Raw genomic sequence first — 23246 nt, 5'->3', positions numbered from 1 at the left:
ACAAGCAACTTTACCACCTGGCATGAGAAAACAAAACACTGGGAGACTGAAAATGCTGTGTATCACACATAGGTGCCCTTTAATGCTCTCAGGAAGAAATCTTGGTGCTTACTGAGAGAGCTTACCTATTAGCAAACAGGTTTTGATTTGCATGCTCTCATTTTTAACATACAGCTAGGCTACAATTTACAAGAGCCATACTCTGTAATTAGAGATACTCTGATCCACAGATTGACATGAATTTGAAAAGATGTTAGAAGCTGGGTAAGAATGGACAGGAGCCTTTTAGGGACAAATGTGAAAACTGAAAACACTTACTTATAAAGTGGTTGTGTGTATGTGCTAGTCTTTGATTTCTATGTCATGTCTTTTCTATTTTTTCTTTTTTGTCTTCAATGATTTCATTGGAATTATTTGGTTAATGAATTTTATTATATTAAAATGTAAACTTCAGAGCAGTTGTGTACCATCTAATGAAATGTAAGCAACCGATGGAGATGTTTAGGCCACAAAAGGCAACAACTAGCTCTTGAATCTGATTCACACGTTTGCAATAATCTGTGGAAAGTCATCTCAACCATTCTGGGCCTAAACCCATGGGCCACATGGAAGATGAACAAGACCCTAAGGGTCACTGATACACAATTATCACATCAAATAATAGCATATCCTTCTAGCAGGGGTCCTTTACAATTCCAAATGAGCTTTCATTTTAAAATTCACATTGATAAGTGAGGTATAAAATAAGCATGGATCATCAAGTTTTAGAGTGTAACAATTTAAAACTAGTCAAAAAGAAAGTCAATGAAGGACAAGGAAAATAGTTAATAAAAAATATAAAAGTATAGACTAAATCTCTGGAATCTGTAATCATGTATTTTCTCTCCAATGATCAGATGGATCACTGTTGTTTTGGGAAAAACTAATAAAGTATGTCAAATAGTTAAAAAAAACTTTTATAGGGCTAACAATACTAAAAATTTTAGTTCTGTTTGTATTTAGTATCCTTTTTTTCAAGATGTTTAAGGTATTTAACAGAAGCTATTTTTCTGTTATTTGCTCTGTGCAAAACAAATAAAGGCTATATTTTTTATTTTCTTATGTTTATCTAGAAAGGGGTATGATAGGTTATATGATTCATAGCTTAGATTAATAAACCATTAACAAAAGAAAATACATAAAACACACACATATGGGAATTTTTTCCCAGATCCCTTAAGAAACTTGGATTGAGAACCCAGAGGTTAGACTTGATTCATGGTAGAAAATCATATGGGTCAGTGCTCTACTCTCAGAATTGAAAGAAATTATTTGACTTTGCTGAATAATATAATTTCATTACTAGTTGCGTTAATAACATTCTGCCTAGTTTTGGGCAATCCTACAGAAGTAAATTTTAAGAAATGTCCTTTAAAATTGGAAGGATGTTGTTTGATATATGAGACTAAGAGGCTGGAGAATGAAGATGGCAGACTAGAGGATGAGACATCATCCAAACAAAGTGAGAGAAAAAGATGTGAGAATCATGAAACACCTCAGTGGCCACAGACTTGAGTGATCATCATCTATCAAATGGCTGTGCACGTTACACTCACTGCAAATAAATCTGATGTTAAATAGCAGACCCCAAACAGGAGTCCGTATCACTGCAACTTAGGACGTTTTAGATATCAGACCCCAAAGAGGAGTCCATACTATTCCTACTTAGGATGTCTTTTCTTGACAGGTTTGTTTTTTAACCAGTCACGCTCCTGTGAATTCACTTTGGTGGAACAGAGCTCCGCCACCTCGTCACGACTCAGGGGTCTCCGAGAACTGTGGATTCAGGTTCTCTCAATAACTCACAACTGCACATAACAGACACCACAGATGATGGAACTGACGGGCTTATGAATACTGTGTGAGGGAAACAGATCCACCTTCACAACTGAGAGATGATTATTTTATACAGAGCTGTGGTCAAGAATTTTCTATTGTAAAACTGTAGTAACAGAATGGCAGGTGGCTAGCAAGGAAGGAGGAAAGTTGGACCAGAAAGAGAAGGGCACATAAGAATTAAAGACCTCTTAGAGAAGCATCAGGGAGAAGGCAATGGCACCCCACTCCAGCACTCTTGCCTGGAAAATCCCATGGACGGAGAAGCCTGGTGGGCTGCAGTCCATGGGGTCGCTAAAAGTCAGACATGACTGAGCGACTTCACTTTCACTTTTCACTTTCATGCATTGGAGAAGGAAGTGGCAACCCACTCCAGTGTTCTTGCCTGGAGAGTCCCAGGAACGGGGGAGCCTGGTGGGCTGCTGTCTATGGGGTCGCACAGAGTCGGACACGACTGAAGTGACTTAGCAGCAGCAGCAGCAGCAGCAGTAGAGAAGCATCAACAGCCAGAATGAACACGTTCCTGGGGTTTGGTGTTACTTGCTCTATGCCAGTAAGCTTAGGACAAGGAACATCGCTTACACTAAAAACCAGAAAAGAAAGTGAGCTGCTGACTGCTCATGTCAAGGGGACAGGATCACAAAACTATTTGAGTTGAGAGTTTTGGATGACTCTGCCATTGGTTCGAGGGCAAAGGAATTACACCCATACTTTGGTTTATAACAGAAGTGAAAGGGCCAAGTTCTAACAAAGGGTAAAACTACCCATTATTAATCACATTTTTGGCCACTCCATTTAAAAAATAGATACACAGGAGAGGAGAGAAGGACTTCTGCCTCCCCTGCCCAAGGCAGAGATCTCTAGAAGATCAAAACCAGGGAGGTAGCTTTAAGTTTGGGAGAGCTCTTCAGGCTTACAAGGTGAGTCTTGGCTCACCAAGAGATGTTCAAATAGAAGAACACGGAAGGTAGAAAAGGAATGAAGACACAAAATTTCTGAAGCTTGAAGCAAGAAAGGGAAGTCAAATGAGGACCATGAGACAGAACTAACTGCTAACAAGTGGGCAGTCCCACTTTTTTGCAGCTCGGCAGAAAGTCTGCTTTTGTGAGGTCACTGGAGATCTCTGACTGACCAAGTTCCGGAATGAGGTCCAGAGGGACATCCACCATCACAATGCTGCAGTGTGCCAGGACTCAGTCACCTTCAACAGGGAAGAACAGTCTACTGACCAAAATCCTAGCTACGGGCACAGGTTTGAGATGCTTGACCTTATAACGTTTAAACAAATAAACAGCATAGGAAAGGACGGCATTAGGAATCAGGAGAAATAGTACTGCTAAGTAGAAAAATTCAGTATTTGAAGGAGACATGGATTTGAATCCCTGTGTGATTTTGGGGGGAAGTTCATTTCTTCCAGTTTTACAGATTTTCCTCCTGTAAAATGGGAATAATGATAATACCTATTGTGATCTATGGGCTTCCCAGGTGGCTCAGCGGTAAAGAATCTGCCTGCCAATGCAGGAGACACAGGTTCTGATCCCTGGATCAGGAAGATCCCCTAGAGAGGGACATGACAGCCCACTCTAGCAGTCTTGCCTGGGAAATCCCATGGAGAGAGGAGCCTGGCGGGCTACAGTCCATGGGGTCACAAAGAGTCAGACATGACTGAGCATGAACACATTGCGATCTACATGCCATTGAGGGGTCACTTGCCCCTGTATTTTCACAAGATTGCTTTGATCCCCAATTAGCTTAGGAAAAACAATGTCTTCCTAAGATATAAGCAAATTCTCAAGAATTTACTCTCTCAAGACCTCTTTCAGTTCAGTCACTCAGTCGTGTCCAACTCTTTGCGACCCCATGAATCGCAGCAAGACCTCTTTAGACTCTGGCATCTGGTGTTCTCAGGAGCTTTCTCTGCTCTGCCTGAACTTAACTCCAGACCCAAAACTCTGCCTCCTCACCAACTTCCCCAGGCAGAGCACTCAAGCCAAGCATCCCAGAGTTTTACCAACACTGAAGAATATCCTCAGTCATGAGTTGAGAATATACTGTAGAACACTGCACCCTTATGCAAATTTATTCACTTCCTCTCCTCTTACCTGTTTCTCCTCATTCCCTCCTCTCCTGAAACAGCTTCAATTTTTCCACTTCTATGGTGCCAGCAGCCTCCCTCTTCTCTGAACCCCATCACCGGCCCCTAACCTCACTTTTTGTCTCAATACCCTACAGAGCAATCCTGCAGTCACGTGAGCAAGTACAGAAAATATTAGAGCTTCAAAACTGGTACCAGAATTTTCTGAAAAAATGATTTTTATTGGGAAAATCCTTTGATAAGCACTTGTCCCCCAGGGGAACACAGATTCAGCCTCTACCTCAAGCCTCTATTTAGCTCACAGGCCCTGACCCTTGGTAGCAATAATGAATACAATACTGTTATATATATAAGGCTGTAGGATTACAATTGCCAGAGGCCACTTGTTAAAGGCAAAAAGAACAGGAACCGGAATGCAATCAAGTGAATGAAAGTCAGTCCGAGACCCTCTATCCATCCCTTCAAGTTGCTTTGGTATCAGCTCAAGACTAAATGGAATTCTAGGTTTCATCTGATAAGAAAAATATGAGGATGTAATCAATTTCAGAATGATCAAATCTAAGGGCAGGAGAAAGGTCTTTCTGAGATTACTGTCAAGGGGCTCAAACTCTTAGGAGCAAACAAGAATTATGTCTCAGAAAATGGGAGGATATGACACAAAAATGTTTTATTCCCAGAGAACTTCAGTGAAGTGGAACTAAAAGCTACAGGATTCCAGCCCACTGTTTTCTTAACAGGGAGACCTCTGAATTGGCTTTTCTCTGTTTAAAATACCAGTGCTAAATCTACCTTCCTGTGCTCATACTGTGGCCTTGGTGAGCTCACCAACAAGGGACGGTCACAAAGATCTACCAGGAAAGAAAATCGTTCTATAAAACAGTGTAACAAAAAGTGACAATTATTAGTCTAGACTTAAATCACACCTAACCGAACACCTTTCCTTAAGTGCAAAGCCCACGGCATATCTCTTACCTTCCTCAAAGGTGGCCTTCTTCTGCCTCACTAGAACACGGAAGTTCTCAGCAGGATTCACGCTTCCAACCTAGAAGACACCACAGACAGTAAACCTGCAGATCACGTCTCTTTTCGGAAGTACCCCAGGCAAGACAAACCAGCTTAATGTAGTGTGTTCTTATAAAATAGGCAAAGACAAAGAGAGGCCCTTCCTGTTCATTTTCATTTCCATGGTTTGTTAAAAACTAGCAGATTCCTGTGTTCAAAGGGCTGCCGTCTGTCTGTACTTCCACTCACCTCTCCTCATGCAAACTGACTTCATTCCAGAGGGGTCAGAAGTCTGACGCCCGAGGCACCAGGCAGCTTAGCTTACCAGGCAGACTACCTGTCCATCCTGATACCCAACCAATTAGGACGGGGAGGATGCTGCGGTGCAGGGTCAGTTCAGAGTATCTCTGTCCCACTAAGAGATACAGGAACTGATAGCCTGATGCCCTGATTCATTGAACTGTCCTTTCTGGAGACTGCTGCTGATCAAACCTGTGGCACTGAAACCTTGGTAGACTATTCAAACATGCCCAAATTAAACATGGCCCCAAAATAAAAACAAATCAGTGCTAGGTTGGAGAGTTCCAAAGACAAAAGTCTCTGCCACGCTATATGGCACTTTCTGATCATGACCGTGTCTCTCATCTTCTGATCGCAACCTTAATAGGGGCTAAGTTGAGTTCAAGGGGGAGAAGACAATGGGGTTCTATAAAGGCTGGTAAACGCTGGTACAAAAGTACTTGGATTTCCAGTCTGCTCTATATAGCATCAGAAGAGCTTCGAGAATAAAAAAGGTCATGATTTTTTTTTTCCCTTTACTATAAAGATATTGCACTAAAATCCAAATAATATTTTAGACATTCAATTTTTCTGGAGCATTGCTTTTTCAGGAGGGGAAAAGGCATGCCCTAATACTAGCTACCCTTTCTAGTCTATTTGGCTAGTAGTAAAGAACAATTTTTAAGATCCACTGATTCAAAACAATGTCACTTAAAATAAGGCAATAGGTTCAAGTTCCAAAAACCATTCCATTAAAGATCTCAAGTGTCAAAGGATACATGGTTTGGAGAAATCCTAAACTAGTGAGTTGTACATCAGAAAGGAAATGAGACTTATATTCTTAAAGCTAATATACTTGGAGATAAGACTCCTATCACTAAGCCCCCACTTATCCTACCATTGTGACTAAACAGAAAGCTGCAAAATGAAGTCACCAGAAAAACTTTACAAAGTGATGTTTCATGCTGTATATAGTGCTCTATGTATTGATACTACATATCATATAAATAATCCTACAGGTGATTCACGGACAATAATTAAAAGAAGAAAGGAAGAAGTGTGGGATGGACAAACATGGCTTACATACTGAAAGGACCAGAGAAAGTGCTACATCAAAGGACCAACAGAAACTGATGCCAACTCCCCAAGTCCCAACTTCCCCAAAAGAGGGAGCACAGCAGAGGAGCTCTGCTTACACAGGTGACACTGCCTTCGGCCAGACTGGAGACACTAAAGTGGGCTTCCTCTTCCTCAGTCTTCAGTTTTTTACAGGTGGGTCCCTCTTCATGACTAGAAAAGAAATAAATGGTTTTTTTCCTCCCCTTAAAATAGAACAAACAATACAAAACCCAGAACTGCTGATGTGAAAAGTATAAATTTATTTTTCAAGAATCAAAACCAAGTAGCCACACTTAGTCTTCCTTTACAAGCAGCTGCCTCCCCTTCCCAGGCTCCAAGCTCCTGACAGACCAAGCAACTGCAGCGGCCAGGGCTTAATCAGCAGTTGCACCACAAAGCCCTTTCGAAAGATGAAACTGCAAGCACAGGTCATGGACACTTCACATTTCAGCACGAAACCCATTTACCCTTCGGTTATTATTTGCTAGTTTCTACCTGAGAATTGATAGCTAGTAATATTAGCTTTCCAGACACATAGAAGACCTTTGTGTCTAATAACCTATCTTCTTCATCATGAATGTGAGAGTTTTATAAGCTCCTACTTACAGCTGTCAAAACTTACTAGACAATCCTTAATTAAATATGCAAGAGCGTGCTCTTAAAGAAGTCTTAAACTATAAAAAACCACTTTCAAAAGAAAACTTTTAATATGTTCCTTTATAAACCTAATTGTGTTTTGGGCAATATGCTAAGAGAGTGCAAAAGCATCTGTGTGATAAGGGAATGATGACTCCAAAGAAGTGTATCAAACATCTTGCCTCAAGTAACAGGCTGGCTTTAACAGTCTGCCTTAAAGTCGAGAGGAGGTCAGGTTAATTGCAAAGGACAAGAAAGATTCAAAGACTCTGACCATAATCTTACTTAAGCTACAGAAGAGACAGACATGAAGATTTTTCTCCCAAATAGTCAATCTGGGGGAAGAGAAGCTGCCAAGAAATGGTTGAATGAGAAGGGAAAATAGTAACTAAGAACTACGATTCTAAATGGGATGTTTTTATTCAAAAGCCCAACTTCCAGACAGTAAGGCTTGAAGAGGTTATCCTAAAAGTAAAGCAAAGAAAAATATGACAGAAGTTAGCTTATTCAATAATACTTCAATAATGAATCTCCTCTTCCAGCCTGATGAAAGAACTAAAGTCATCGTTACAGTCTTATAAACACGAATGAAAAGTTTTACTACTTGACATCTTTCCCATTTACCACTTGCCTTCTTCCCTTTGAGAAGTAAAGAAAAGATAAGGGGTGAGTCATTCAGAGCTCTTTCCTTCAAGCAGAATAAACAAACACACAAAACCTTGCTGACGAAAACAAGGGAAAATGCACAAACCTGAGGAAGGATGAAATTCTATCAGAATTTGAGTAGTTCTTAAAAAAAAAAAAAAAAAAGTCACAGCCACTTTAGTTAACCTTTGCCAGCTCTTCCCAAGAGAAAGATAAGAGGGTTCAGGGAAAATCTACAGATTAAAAACATCCAGACTCTAGTCTCAGTTTTTGCTACTGGGTAGCCCTGGAGTTTTATACCTTCTTGAAGGTACTGACTCTGTATTAATTTTTGTACGTTTAGAGTCTAGTAAGTGACTGTCCTCTCTGACCTTCAGTTTGTTCCTCAGGAAAACACTAAGATGAAAAACACCATGCATATATCGACTATTCACATTTTCTCTTCCAAAAGTACAAATTAACTTATACAGTAGTATTAAAAAGCATCAAACATACAAAGCTAAGTTCTGTGAGAACACAAGGTCAAATCACATGGAGGAACTGCTTCAACCCTCCCAAATAAGATTCTAGGGAAGGAAGAATTAGAAAACATACATACCAATTCTCCAGAACTGGGCAGATAAAGGCCAGTCCAGAAAAGAGCAGGAAGCAGTAAAAATACATTTAATAATCTCAAGATTGAAACACTTAACAGGATTAATGGGAAATTTATATATATTAAACTCGTAATGTCTATTTGAAGTGAGAAAGTGCAATGACTCTCATCCCCAAGTTATCTAAGAATGAGCTGAGCCCTGGAAAGTACACATCATCCAGGCGAGGTCACGGCAGACACAGAAGTGTTAACAGCTGCTGCGTCTGGATGCTGGGGCCCTAGACCGTTTGTTGCTGTCTCTCCTTTTCTCATTTTCTTTCATATATGAGTATATACCTTGTAACTCATTTACGGAGAAGGCAATGGCACCCCACTCCAGTACTTTTGCCTAGAAAATCCCATGGATGGAGGAGCCTGGTAGGCTGCAGCCCATGGGGTCGATAGAGTTGGACACGACTGAGCGACTTCACTTTCACTTTTATGCATTGGAGAAGGAAATGGCAACCCACTCCAGTGTTCTTGCCTGGAGAATCCCAGGGACGGGAAGCCTGGTGGGCTGCTGTCTATGGGGTCGCACAGAGTTGGACACGACTAAAGCGATGCAGCAGCAGCAGCTCATTTACAAGTACATATACCTTAGTTCATTTACTCTTAGGCTCTAGGTTCTAAAATTTGTAACCATTAGCAATTTTTATTATGCAGAAAACTAGGAAGTAGACAATTGCAAATTATCTGTCCTATCCTAGTATTCTGCAGCAGATTAGCAAATTTTATGAATATAGCCTCTTATAATCTGTAAGGTTGGAGAAGGAAATGGCAACCCACTCTAGTATTCTTGCCCGGAAAGTCTCATGGACAGAGGAGCCTGGTGGGCTACAGTCCTTGGCGTCATAGAGGGTCAGACACGGCTGAGTACCAGCACGAGAATACATAATCATCACCTTCAAGAAGTTCAGTCAAATAAGAAAGATAATATATAAACAGGCAATTAACAAAATATTGTGGTAAGCAGTGCATCCCTTTGAGAGAACAGCGAGAGGCTGTACCGGGCTGGGGCATGAGGCACAAGCTGGGAAGTAGTGAGAGATAAACATAGAAAATATCTAAACTGTAGGCATAAAAACTTCTGAGGACAGAAAGTGGTTCTCCAGTTAGCAAGATAGATACTTCTTTTCCTTCTGTGTATCTGGGTTTTCTCATTTGTGTAACAGAATTTGATCTGAAGCTGAAGGTAATGGAAAGCCATGAGAGCAAAGGTTTTTAACCAGGCATCCAAGAAGGATATCAAGGAATTTGTGACCACCCAAAATTATATGCAAAATTTATTATGTTGGGGCATTTTCCTGGGGAGATGGTTCATAGTTTTTATTAGAAGATAAAAGGGTCCATCACACACAAACACACTGATGAAGAATCACTGCATTAGAGAATTTTAAGCAAGGGAGTGATGTGATCAGATTTGTTTTCTAAAAAATCACTCAGATAGCAGATTGCAGAATGAACTGGAAGGGGAAGCCTGGAATGAGGGAAACTGGCCAAGGGGGTTGTATCAGTAAAGCAGGCTAAAGTGAAACCTACATAAAAGCAATGGCAGTGGGCAATGCCAGTAAGAACTAACCTTTTTTTTTTTTAAATAAATGCTTACCATTAATCATGATGCCAAGCATTTGAGTTAGCTATTATAAACTGTCCTTTTACAAATGAGCAAAATCAAGAGTCAAAAGGGCCTGACTTTGTCTTAAGCACACAGTGAGGGGTCCACAGCTAACCCTGTACTTTTAATGACTCTCCTAAAAGGCAGGTATTTGTTATCACAGCTTGGCACAGAGCAACTTGCCGATTTTGACCACTATTAAAAAGAAATGTTTGAGTTTTGATCCAATCTGCTGCTACTGCTACTGCTAAGTCGCTTCAGTCGTGTCCGACTCTATGCAACCCAACAGACGGCAGCCCACCAGGCTCCCCCGTCCCTGGGATTCTCCAGGCAAGAACACTGGAGTGGGTTGCCATTTCCTTTTCCAATGCATAAAAGTGAAAAGTGAAAGAAGTCGCTCAGTCGTGTCCGACTCTTAGCGACCCCATGGACTGTAGCCTACCAGGCTCCTCCACCCATGGGATTTTCCAGGCAAGAGTACTGGAGTGGGGTGCCATTGCCTTCTCCTGATCCAATCTATCTGACTCTAAAATCAATGCTATTAGCCACTATACTAACCTGAAGTGAAAGGAGTAAACTTGAGGTAAATCTAAATCAACCTGGTAAACCAATTGGATGTGGAAAGTGAAGAAAAGGGATGACTCCCTAGAAATTAGGTGTCATTCACTAAAAAATTGAAAATAATAACATGAAGAGAGGGCTGAAAGGAGTGTGGAAAGACAAAGAAGGTGATAAAGTAATTTCTGGACATATTGACCTTGAGTTATCTGTAGACAGTTAAGCTCTAGTAGATAAGATGGAAATATTTTAGGATAGACAGGTGTTCAGTTATTTTGAAGACCCATATGTGAAATAATTAAGGTCTTAGGATATGCAACACAGCATAATCCTTGAGAGTATAAGCTCTGGGGTCGAACTACCACGTTTAAATCCTCACTCTAACACTTAACCAGCTGTGATCCTGAGCAAGTTTCTTATCTTCTCTAAGCTTCAGGGTCCTCAGCTTTAAGATGGAGTAAATAAAAGAACCTACTTCATAGGGTGGCCAGGAGGATCCAAACAGATAATACTCGTAAAGCTCCCAGAACATACCTGTATCCAATAAATGTCAGCCCTTTCAGAGAAAGAGATCTACAAAATATCAATCTGCAAGACTCATGGGGAAAGAAAAGCCGCCCCAGAGGAATCTGAGAGGGAGCTGTCAGAGGTTTAGAAAGAAAAGTCTGGAGAAGCTGAAGTTAAGGAAGATATATGAATTTCAAGAGGGAAAGAATAACTGACAACGTCAAGTGTTACAAAGAGGTCAAGTAAGAAAAGGACTGCCAAGCTGAAGTAAACCTAGCAGCAAGTGTCTTTCAGGAGACCAGGTGCAGGGGTGTGGTGGAGGCATCAGCCTGGGCCAACAAGCGCTGGGAACAGCAGCAGTGTGGGCTAGTCTTCTAATAAGCCTGGCTGTGGAAGGAAAGATGATGATAACAGGTAGTAATTAGAGGGAGGAAACTGAGAGGATTATTTCATTTTCTTTTAGAGGAAAGAAATAAAATGTTAATGTGTGGAGGGAAGGGGGTTGGTACAGAGGGAGAAGCTGAAAATCACAGAAGGAAGGAAGGAAGCAATTATTAGTGGACTGAAAGGTACCAGACAGGATGGAAGGATGTCCAGGCATCCTAGGACACAGGTTAAAGGGTTAACTCGGGACAGGATGTGGTATTCTCCTCCACTGAGACAGGAAGAAAGGAAGTAAAGGCAGATAGATATGTTTTTCGGTAAGATGGGCTGGAGAACCGAGGTGTTCTGACCTATTATGGGCTTCTATTTTCTCTTTGAAATCACCATCATCATCATGGAAATATGTACCCTGGATACAGGGACGTTGAATATACACAAAATTATAGCTTTTTGTAAGCAATCTCTCTTTCCCTTAGGGAGACCACCTCTAAAGCTGACTGGGGTTTAATCATAAAAACTGAAAGTCTCTAGAACCTTGCAGAAGGGACTGAGTCATTCTTGAATATACGAGGTGCTCCATAAATACTTCTTAAATGTGTTGTTTCTGCAATTCTTAAAAACTAAGATTTCTGAGAAGGAAGACTAGAGCACTGGAGTGTGAGTAGGTGTGTATGAGCAAGATTATTCTCTGGTCCCAGGCAGCTCACTTGGCTGTGTGGCAAACTGAACCTTTATGGGAGCAAAGAACAAGCAGGGATCAAATCACAGAACAACAGTCTTCAGGGTCTGGGTCTCAGTAGTTTTTTTTTTTTTTTTTTAAACCAGCTAATTTACATTTTAATCAACAGGAGGAGGGGAAAATGGCCCATTTCTTTCCCACGACACAGGAAGGTAATCAAGATCGTGAAAGAGAGCTTTAAAACAGAGAGAATAGCCATATGACTGTTGGGAGACCTGTCGGGAAGAAATGGACTCAGAGTTTTATTGACTGCTTTGAGACATGAGGAATGCAGAGGTAGCTGAAGGTAGCAGAGGGAAAGAGGGTTTTTAGCGACAATCTTCTGATGTAGAAAAAGGCACAACAGACTAAAGAGAAACATAAAATTCTCTAGATGTGTTAGAAATGCACAAGATAGAATCTTTAAACCCTACGATTTCTTTTTTTCCCCAATTCTGACAAAGCTTGGGATAGTAGCCTTTAAAAGCCACAAAAAATGCAAAGATGTCTTTTTAACTTGGAAGATAATTCACTGAATTAACACTTTACAGAACCCTGTGAAGATTTCTGGAAGTTACTCAATACGGTTCCAATCAGGTACTGACAAATAAAAACTTTGTCAATAATGACACAGCTGTGGGAAGGAAATCAAAGAAAAAGGAAAAAAAAAAACTGTGATCTAAAATAGGATCTCAGCATACAACCTACAAAAATGAGTAGATCATTTTGATCTGGGGGGAAAAGTTACCAATAATCAGACCAAAACCTGGTGAAATCAATGTCATACACCCAAATAATTCTGGATAAGAACAGCCTAAGGTCTGTTTGTGTTCTGCTTTGAATGGAAACTTATATAATTCTAAACAGACTCTGATGTGCAGGGAAAAAACACTTAATAGCTACCTGCAAGCTTGATCTAAGGGCATGAAAACCATTTTACAATCTTAAACTGTAACTACCTCATTAATGGTATAACTAAACACGTCAACACAGTAAGAGCACAGCTGCAGACGGCCAGGTTTCTTATTCTCCCAATTTTCCTTCCAAAAATCTCACTGATATTCTCCTAAGAGCCTACCCCCAAAATGAAAAACTTGATGATTTTCACCCCTCTCCTCTCATCCCCAGTACCTTACTTTAAAAATGGTAAAATTTAGTTGCAGATATTCAAAGATCGGTTTATCTTCCTATATATATATATATAAAATTCACTAAGAATCTGACGTGGATCAAAAAGTCAACAGCCCTAAAGGTAGCTCTAATTTCTAGATGCACAAGCAGGATAAAACGTATCCACGCTGGATTTCCAATGCAAGGCTCAAACAGCAAGAGTTTTCTTTCTCCCACTTTTGTGATTCTACAAACCCAGGTTGCAATCCTTAATGACAGAGCCCCTCCAAGACCACCACCAGTCTTCTGTGCTCTAACCTCACACACAACTCCATTGAGTACTTACTTATCTTGGAAAATGTCCTGACCAGTCACTTGGTTCTTTTTCTTGATGACTTCCGTCAGAGGGAAGAGGGTCTTTATTTTGGAGAGAGGAACCTGACATTTAGCTGTCACCTCAGTGGGGGGATCCAGCATACTTAAAATGTGTTGTTGAATGGGGGGCAGAGGCTCCTGGGGATGGAGAGCTCTGTGCAGCAGACACTGTGAAAGAGGAGTAAGGACTGTGAAATGCAGACGTGGACACCACACACAGCTGACCAGTGATCCTCCATCTTTAGCTTGGGAGGGCTACAAGATTCCTACCACTAGTCAAAGACAGCAAAGCGGGCCGACCCAGAACCGCCCTGGTTAGCAGGACGGTGGTAATGTCTAAAAGCAACCATAAAACAGACCCCAGCCTAGAAGCACTGTCAGCTGAAGCCCTCCTGGAAAAGAGCCTCATCCCACAAAAAGAGTCCCCTGCTCTGGCTTCATGGAAGACATACGGGGTTTCCTCAGCCTCTGACAGTTTGGGAGTATAACCTTTCAGCTATAATCCTTTTATCTCCCTTCAGCATGCTGTGCTTTCTCCCTTGCACCATCTTAGAAAACAACACGAGCTGGATAAATCAGGTGCTAAAGGTAGGTGCTCACTGAGTCCCAGGAATACTGTGCAAGAGATGACACCAGAGGTCTCTCTCCAACCTCCCCAAGTCATCCACTCACTTCCATCCATCTCTACCACAGCACTCTTGTCCAGGCACCTTCACCTCTCACATGGGCTACCACAACCCCTTTCTAACTGGTCTTCCCATGTCCACTCTCATGGCTCTCCTGTCTGGAGTCAACCATAATAGAGCCGCTGACTGCCTCTCTCCTCCTTACTCACCACAACCCAACTAGTCTGGGCTCCTCCTTCTCCACTCAAAGACCAGCTCTCTGCAGATTTTAGGTCCCATGTGTAAGGCTTCCTTGGCCTCTTCTGCCTTCCCTTAGATCTCAATGGAGCTGGCCCTTTTAAAATCATTCTGTTCTTTGCTCACTTATCACCTCTCTGAGAGGCTTCCCCTGACACTATATGAAGGAGACCTTTATCTTCATTTTACCACCCAGTCATTCTCTATCGTGAACCTGATGTTGTATTTTGTGCAGTATTTATCATTATCTAAAATTACCTTATCAACCTTTTAGTTTACTTATTACCTCCACTTTCCCCCTGAAAGTAGAAACACTGCTGGTTTTATTTACTGCAGAATCCCAAGTGCTGAAAATGGCGCCTCAACATGATAAGCACCTAACAGATACTGGCTGAGTGAATACGGTGCTCTTCCTCAGAATTCCAGTTGCTGACAGAGGTTTCAGGAAGCTGCACCAGGAGTGGGGCCAAGGTCAAGGCTAGGACAGGTTCTCCACTGCTCACGCAAGTGGAAACCTGGACAGCAGGCCACTTCTATTCAATCACTGATAACTGTTCTCAGACTAGGAAGCCAGGCCTTGGCAAAGCACTGTTATCTGCCCAGAAAAGTAAATACTGTAAAAGGAATGCAGGAATGTCATCAAAGAATAAAGTAACCATTTAGGGAAAAAAAAGAGAAAAAGTGAAACTTATGAATATACTGATGTTTTATTCCCCTTGCTAGAGGATAATTACAAAATTAGGCTGGAGAACAAAACTCCTATTCCCACTTTTTAAAACAATTTATATGTTAGTAACTGTGAAGAAAAAACCCAGGGAACTGAATAGCTCCTACAACTTTAAAATTACTGTTTCATACCACAAGGTATATATGTATTGTTTTCTTACCCTGTCGAAAATGGAAGCTAGACTTCTTAGTTCTAAAAAAAAGATACTTGGGCTTAAGTAGTAAATATCATCAGAGTCAATGTTTTATAAATTAAGAAAACCCCGAGGTAGGAATTAAATACCAATCTCCTCTAGAAATTTCATGTACTGCTCCCTGATTTCAATAGACCAACACCAAGCCTTCCTTCTCTTGGTAAATTCATTGTTTCAGAGTCCTGATTTCCTTTTTCCTAATTACTTTCCCTGGCACATCAATGACATTGGGCCTGTTTAATACACAGCAAAAGGGGAAACCAAAAAAGATCTCAAACTCTGTGAATCTACCCTGACCTTCTCATAAATAAATTATAATTCACCACGCTCTCCCTTAGGTCAGTCATTAAAATACCTAAAACAATTTAGAAAGTCCTAAGAAGTAAGCAGAAATCTAAGTACCCAACACAGCATACTACCTCTCAAATACTCTAGGAGATTCTATCTATGATAGTCAAGTGACATTTTTGGGGAAAGAACTGTGAATTCTAGGCAATTCTTCAAATAGTATCATTATCCTTAAGTCAGTAATAAGGAACCCACAAGAGATATTCAAAACCATCAAACTCTCATGTTTTCTCAAAGGTCACATTTTAAATAAGGCTCAGTGGGGTAAAAATTCAATAAAAAAATTTCAATTTATTAAAAAAAAACAGGTTATGAGAAAATCATACTTTTCAGTAGCCAAGACGCTGAGATCTCAGTCCTCAGTCTACTTAATTTCTCCTTTAAGCAACTATTTTCCTTTATGTGACTTTTACAATTAGAAAAAGACTAGAGGAATAAAAAATAAAAACTTCAGGCCACATGGCTAGCTCGTAAGTTACTAATATGTTGATTTTAGCAACCAGGTATCAATTATTTAAAAGGCAGGAGTATGTACACTTGACCAAGGATATTTTTCAGCATTTCTTTCTAAAGTTAGAATTAAATTAACTCCTCCTGCCAACAAGTTGATTGTTAACCTCTCCTCCCTTTTGCCCTCTACTCCCAGCTCATTCACCCTTAGTTATAAGACATTTTAAAAGAAAAAAAAAGAAAAGTCTTCCTGGGTCCTACCTCCTCCTGTAGCTTCCCGGTTCCTCTCTCTCTCTTCCCCTTCATCAGTGCGGCTTTCTCCTCCAGGCTCTGTAACCTGGCTCCTGCCCCATCACTCCACTGTCGCCGGGTCCTTGAAGTCATCAGACATCACTACAAACCCCAGAGGCCCTTTGCCAGGCTCAGCTCTCTTCACCACTGCGCAATGTCTGACTCCAACACCCTTCTAGTTCTTTCTACCTCTCTGAGCTTGTGGGGGGCGGCAGGAGGCGGGGAAGTAGGAACACTGATTAGCAGCCTTTCTGTCTCTCCCTAATTGTCCAGTCACACCAGTGTTCAGGACTTCGTTCTCTGCCCTTGTCACTCAACACTCTCCCAGGTGACCTCATTCACTTCTGTTTCTATCTAAATGAGGAGGGCTCTCAAGTGTACAGACATTTAGTCCTGAAGGCCCTCCTGGGCTTCGAACCCCTACTTCCAACTTGCCCCTGAGTGTCTGTACTGGAATAGCTGACAGATAACTCAAACTGAACACCTGCAAGAATAGATGAACTACCTTTTCTATCTGTTCGCTCTATATTTCTTATCCTGATTCATGGTGACATCACTCCTCCAGTGGTCCAAGTTAGGATTCTGTTTTCTTCAATTTCTATTTCTCATCAGCCACCACCCAATCCCTTAAAGTCTATCCACTCTAGCTTCTAAATTTTCTCTTCTCTACTCTCTGTTACTGCTGTAACTCAAGTCTTCCTAGGGGCCACTGCAGGTTTCCTAACTGGTCTCTAGCCCATCTCCTGTGCCACCATCAGACCTATTTTCTAAAATTCACATCACCTGCCTACTGAAAACAGCCTTTACTGATTTCCCACTGCCTATGGGATAGAAACCCAAATTACTGGATCTTCATGACCTGCCTGCTACCTGCCACCTTTCCCATCGTTTTCCCATAGAGCCTATTTCCCAGCCAAAGGGAACTCTTTGTGGATCCCTAAATACATCACACTTCTTGTGTTCTCTGGTTTTCCCATGTGCTACTTCTTTTGCCTGGCATGCTCTCGTCACATCACCCATCAGCTTTACTCCTTCATGAAATCTTCCTAAGTCACTCACTTGCAAGAATCTCTCTTTCCTCTTATTCCCATAGCATTTTGTACCCCACCACTGTTGAGCCTATGAATTTACTACTCTACTCTCTATTCCTCTCTTCTCTCTATTCTCTTTCATTCCCCTGGAGGAGTCCTTTCAGGTAGTGAGCTTCCAGTATCTCCAGCACATCATACACTGCTGCTGCTGCTGCTAAGTTGCTTCAGTCGTGTCTGACTCTGTGCGACTCCATAGACGGAAGCCCGCCAGGCTCCCCCACCCCTGGGATTCTCCAGGCAAGAACACTGGAGTGGGTTGCCATTTCCTTCTCCAATGCATGAAAGTAAAAAGTGAAAGGGAAGTTGCTCAGTCGTGTCCGACTCTTAGCGACCCCATGGACTGCAGCCTACCAGGCTCCTCCATCCATGGGATTTTCCAGGCAAGAGTACTGGAGTGGGGTGCCATTGCCTTCATACACTAGGAGTACGCAATGTTTGTTGTAGAAAAAGTGAATTCAATTTATAAATACCCCAGTAATGATACTTCTTTATACAGATAAGCCATATTAAAAACTCACCCCCACAAAACAAAACAAAGTTAGCAGGTTGTAAAAATCAAAGTTGCCAGTTCTTAAAGCTTTAAAAGATAACAATGCCTGCATTTATGGCTTGCATCTGTTCAGTACCCACCCTTGATAAATTTACCAAGTATTAGAAGTTTCTATTTTTCACCACGGTGACCTGTTTTTGCAAGCTTTCCATACCAACTAATCTATTCCTCCCTTCTCTGTCAAGTGGCAATGGCCATTTGTCAAAAACAGCAGGTCTTGAAGTCCACTTGTCAAAGACAGCAAAGGAATTTATACAAGTAATTTATACTTGATTATACTTAGAATACAAAAATACTTACTGAGTCAGATCTTGACCTGTTAAGCTTCATAGTACTGATTTTAGAACAAAAGACTTTTTTAAAGTAAGTTTAAAGGAAACAGTGTAGTATCAAAAAACTAGGCAGCTTCTTTTGAGTAGAAGAGCCCATAAAATCATAACAGGCCCTAACATGGACTTGAGTTAGTTAAGGATGCTTTGAGAAATGAGTCAAAGGGGCAATCAGTGGACCCCCAATACGAAGCCTCCACTCCTACCTCCCTGCCTCTCCCCAGCCTGTTATAAGAGTAGGCCCTCCACTCCCCTTCGGGGAGAAGTCTGCCTAGAGAAGCTGCTGGTGACTTTTCACAGCTTTGTGGGGTTCAGAGATGCCTATGTCCTGCTGTCACCAGGTTATTCCAGGACTGGGACCAACCTTCATCAGTGGTCCATTCCTCCCCTTCCATCATATAAGACAGGTCCCTTAACAAGTTCCCAGTTTCCTTTAATCCAATCTCCATCTTCTAATTCCCTTGGACCAAGATTCAGAAATTTAAATTTTTCTTTAGTTACTGTTTAATAAGTTCATACTATAACCTCTCTATCTGACTTCTAACACTTCTTCTCCTCAGTCATGTTCGACTCTTTGCGACCCCATGGACTATAGCCTACCAGGTTCCTACATCCATGGGATTTTCCCGGCAAGAATACTGGAGCGGGTTGCCATTTCCTTCTCCAGGAGATCTTCCCGACCCAGGGATTGAACCTGGGTCTCCCACATTGTAGGCAGACGCTTTACCATCTGAGCTACCAGGGAAGTCATGGTTATATACTACACAGTCCCTAAAAAATCCCCTACTATTTGAATATTAAAAAACAATGAAAGTCTCATTCACATAAAACATAGGAGGAAACTCTATTAAAAAAAATATATATATATATATATATAACAGAAGAATCTGCTTTTTATTTTGCCCTCCTATTTAAGACACAAAACCAAAAATCTAGCCTCTCCCAGAAAAAAATATTTAAGAACATCTGAAATTACTTCTTTTTTTCTAAAAATTCAGAGTATTCTTTTAATCGCTTTTCAGTAGGAAGAGAAAGGTGTTAATCTTTCATTAAACAGAGCAACTGAGCTCTTAACTTGACTTGGACCAGCCACTTGCCCTAACTTTTCACTCTGCTTTCTTTCATCTAAAAAAGTCTATGATTGGTTCATCTTTCCTCTCTCACCTGAAACAGTCTCTGGAATTGAGGATTTGGGATTTTGCTGGTTGGAAATAAGTCTTCAATGGTGCCCTCCTCTTCATCTTTCTGCACCAAGCTCATGGAGTCAATCAAAGCATCAACAGCACTCAACTGTGCCTCTAAGACAAGGACAAACAAAACAGCAAAAAGAAACAAGGATTAGTTCCATTAGTCTCCCAAACAAAGGCCTTCCATTCATAGATGTTCACAGCAACATTGGCAGGACAGACAGTCCTGGCCCTGCCAAAAGCATTCTCCAGTTACGTAAGTCATTTAACCTAAGCCTCAGTTTTCTTATTGGCAAAGAGAGCTGTTTAGAATAGCTGGTCTCTTAGGTACTTCTGAGGTCTACCAATTGATGAACTTCTGACAACGGGATATCTTATCAAAAGTGCTCTAGAGGAATGCACCACAGTCAAACAAAACCCACCTTCCATATGGTAATTCAAAATACTGGGTATTTATGGAAAAAGTAAAGTGTCAGTCACTCAGTTGTGTCTGACTCTGAGATCCAGTGAACTGTAGCCCACCAGGCACCTCTGCCCATGGAATTATCTAGGCAAGAATACTACAGGGCCAGTTCCTTCTCTAGGGGATCGTCCCCACCCAGGGATCAAACCCAGGTCTCCTGCATTGCAGCAAGACTCTTTACTGTCTGAGCCACCAAGGAAGCCCTTGAGTTGACATTAAAAAAACTAGTAACTGGCAAAGGAGAAAAACATTAAAAGCATTCCTTTGGTAATGAAACATCAGCTTTATAAGGATTTAACATAACCTGTATTGGAGTATACCAACTTAACAGGAAGACGTCACTGGACCAGAGGGAGTAGATTCTTTTACAAGCTATGGCACCCCACTCCAGTATTCTTGCCTGGAAAGTCCCATGGACGGAGGAGCCTGGAAAGCTGCGGTCCATGGGGTTGCTGAGGGTCGGACACGACTGAGCGACTTCACTTTCACTTTTCACTTTTATGCATTGGAGAAGGAAATGGCAACCCACTCCAGCGTTCTTGCCTAGAGAATCCCAGGGGTGGGGGAGCCTGGCGGGCTGCTGTCTATGGGGTCGCACAGAGTCGGACACGACTGAAGCGACTTAGCTGCAGCAGCAAGGCAGATAGAGTTCTTTCCTCTCACAAATCTCATGGCATTAGTCATATAGACCTGCATGCATATCTTTTTTTAATTGAAGTAGAATTTATCTACAACATTTCATTAGTTCCAGGTGTATAATGTAGTGATTCAGTATTTCTAAACATTACAAAATCACCAACATAATAAATCTAGTTACCATCTGTCACCATGCAAAGTTATTACAATATGATTGACTATATTCTAGTAGTCATGTATGGATGTGAGGGTTGGACCAAAAAGAAAGCTGAGCACTGAAGAATTGATGGTTTTGAACTGTGGTGTTGGAGAAGACTCTTGAGAGTCCCTTGGACTGCAAGGAGATCCAACCGGTCAATCCTAAAGGAAATCAGTCCTGAATATTCATTGGAAGGACTGATGCTGAAGCTGAAGCTCCAATACTTTGGCCACCTGATGCGAAGAACTGACTCACTGGAAAAACCCTGATGCTGGGAAAGACTGAAGGCAGGAGAGGGGATGACAGAGGACGAGATGGTTGGATGGCAACACCAACCTGATGGACATGAGTTTGAACAAGCTCCAGGAGTTGGTGATGAACAGGGGAACCTGGCATGCTGCAGTCCATGGGGTTGCAAAGAGTCGGACACAACTGAGCAACTGAACTGACTGACTGACTATATTTGCAATGTAAAACGTGTTTTATCCCTGTGACTGATTTTATAACTAAAAGTTTTTACCTCTGATCACTCTTACCTATTACACTCATCCTCTTATTTTACTTCCCTCTAGCAACCCCCAGTTTGTTCTCTGTATCTATGAGTCTGTTTCTGTTTTGTTTGCTCATCTGTTTTGTTTTTTAGATTCCACATTTAAGTGAAATCATACCATATTTCTCTTTTTCTGTCTGACTTATTTTACCTGGAATAATACTGGGTTGGCCAGTAAGTTTGTTCAGGTTTTTCCATAAAATGTAACCAAAAAAGCCACCCAATACCTTCTAGGTTCATCCATGCTGCAAATGGCAAGATTTAATTCTTTTTTATAGATGAGTAATACTCCACTCTGTGTGTGTGTGTGTGTGTGTGTGTGTGTGTGTGTGTGTGTATCACATCTTCTTTGTTCATTCATTTACTGATGGACATTTAAGTTGCTCCCATATCTTGGCTGTAGTAAATAATGCAGCAATGAACATAGGCATACATATATCTTTTTGAGTTAGTGTTTATGTTTTCTGTGGGAAAATATTCAGAATCAGAAGTGCTGGATAGTATGGTAAAAATTTAATTTTTTGAGAAATTTCCGTACTGTTTTCCATAGAAGCTGCACCAATTTACATTCTAACAACAGTGCCCTGCATTTCCCTTTTCTCCACATCCTCACAAGCATGTTATTTGTTGTCATTTTGATGACAGCTATTCTGACAGATGTGGTTCTAACTTGCATTTCCCTGCTGATTAGTGATGTCAAGCATCTTTTCATGTGTCTGCAGGCCATTCATATATATGTCTTCTTTGGAAAAATGTCCTGCATACATGTCTTACCCCACTCCAGGCAAATTCTAAGGATCTTTGAGAACAGAAACTTGGTGGCCTCTTCTTTACGTCGGTCAGATACCAGATAGAAAGCAAGCTCTTCCCAGTAAAAATCTACAGTCAATAAAAATGGCACAGCCCAAAGCAATTCTCCCCAAAATGCTTCTACCTAAACTACCACAAGGAACTTTCATTCTGCTGATTCATATGGCAGTTCAGCTGTTAAAAAGCTGAAGTGCTATTTTGGGATCATTCACAGCCACTAGGCAAAAGGCGGAAAAGAGTAAGCAGCTCCTTAAAGTTTATTATACTTCTGTTCTTCACCTTTCAAACATCCCTTTCAGACAGCTACTACAAAAGGAATGAGCATACAGACATTTATCATGAGACATTTCTGTTCCATTTTTTCACTTTCTAACGGAGGCTTCAGGCACCATCTCACACTGACGACTGCAGGGTCCACCCGGCAGCAAGAAGGAGGTGGAAACTGTGTGGGTGAATATTCAGTGATTTCCATCTGCTACTCCAGGCTAGTATCAGGCCAGACCACGCTGGCATCACACACCCTTACATAAATGTTGACTTGGGAAATATGTCAAACAGCTTTAATGATCTATTTTTCCAATGGAGCAAATGCAAACAAAAGTGTCAACTCACAGGAAATAAATCAACAGATCGAAAAATAATGTTTTAGATCCTGAGTGATTTATATCTATTAGGTTCTCTCTCAACAAAGTTCTCTTTTTTAAATGTTCTTCTCATTTAAAATTTGGAATTATCAAGAGGAAAAGACTGAATATTATAATACACTGGCATCTTCTACACATTCAAGTCCATGCCTCACTCCACATGGAGGATTTGATTATTGGCTCTTCTCCCACACCCTGCTCCCAACATACAGAGAGCACCCAGTTCTGAACTCACCTCACAGCTCCCTCATCCTACACCAAGGCAGATTTAAAGTTGTCAACTAAAACATCTATTCATCATTCTGTGTTCTTTTTGGTATATTCTCTATTTCAGCCCACTATTATATCTATGATAATTGTCTT

General features: G+C 41.2%; 1 protein-coding gene across 3 annotated transcripts in view; it reads right to left on the bottom strand.

The window, feature by feature from the left end:
* XRCC5 (X-ray repair cross complementing 5) overlaps positions 1-23246 on the bottom strand; it is an 86798-nt gene that overhangs the window by 32327 nt on the left and 31225 nt on the right. For 2 of the 3 annotated variants that reach the window (XM_027566975.1, XM_027566985.1), the window contains exons 13-16: positions 19559-19692; positions 13524-13720; positions 6448-6541; positions 4943-5012 (exon numbers count right to left, since the gene is read on the bottom strand). In XM_027566975.1, coding sequence (XP_027422776.1) covers positions 4943-5012; positions 6448-6541; positions 13524-13720; positions 19559-19692 — 495 coding nt within the window. The remainder of the gene's footprint in view (positions 1-4942; positions 5013-6447; positions 6542-13523; positions 13721-19558; positions 19693-23246) is intronic. The other variant, XM_027566993.1, reaches the window with a different exon arrangement.

This window comes from Bos indicus x Bos taurus, chromosome 2 (genome assembly GCF_003369695.1).
Source record: "Bos indicus x Bos taurus breed Angus x Brahman F1 hybrid chromosome 2, Bos_hybrid_MaternalHap_v2.0, whole genome shotgun sequence".
NCBI classification, from domain to species: Eukaryota; Metazoa; Chordata; class Mammalia; order Artiodactyla; family Bovidae; genus Bos; species Bos indicus x Bos taurus.
Note: the sequence above shows the minus strand (reverse complement) of the source record. Positions and strands in the feature narration are given on the sequence as shown.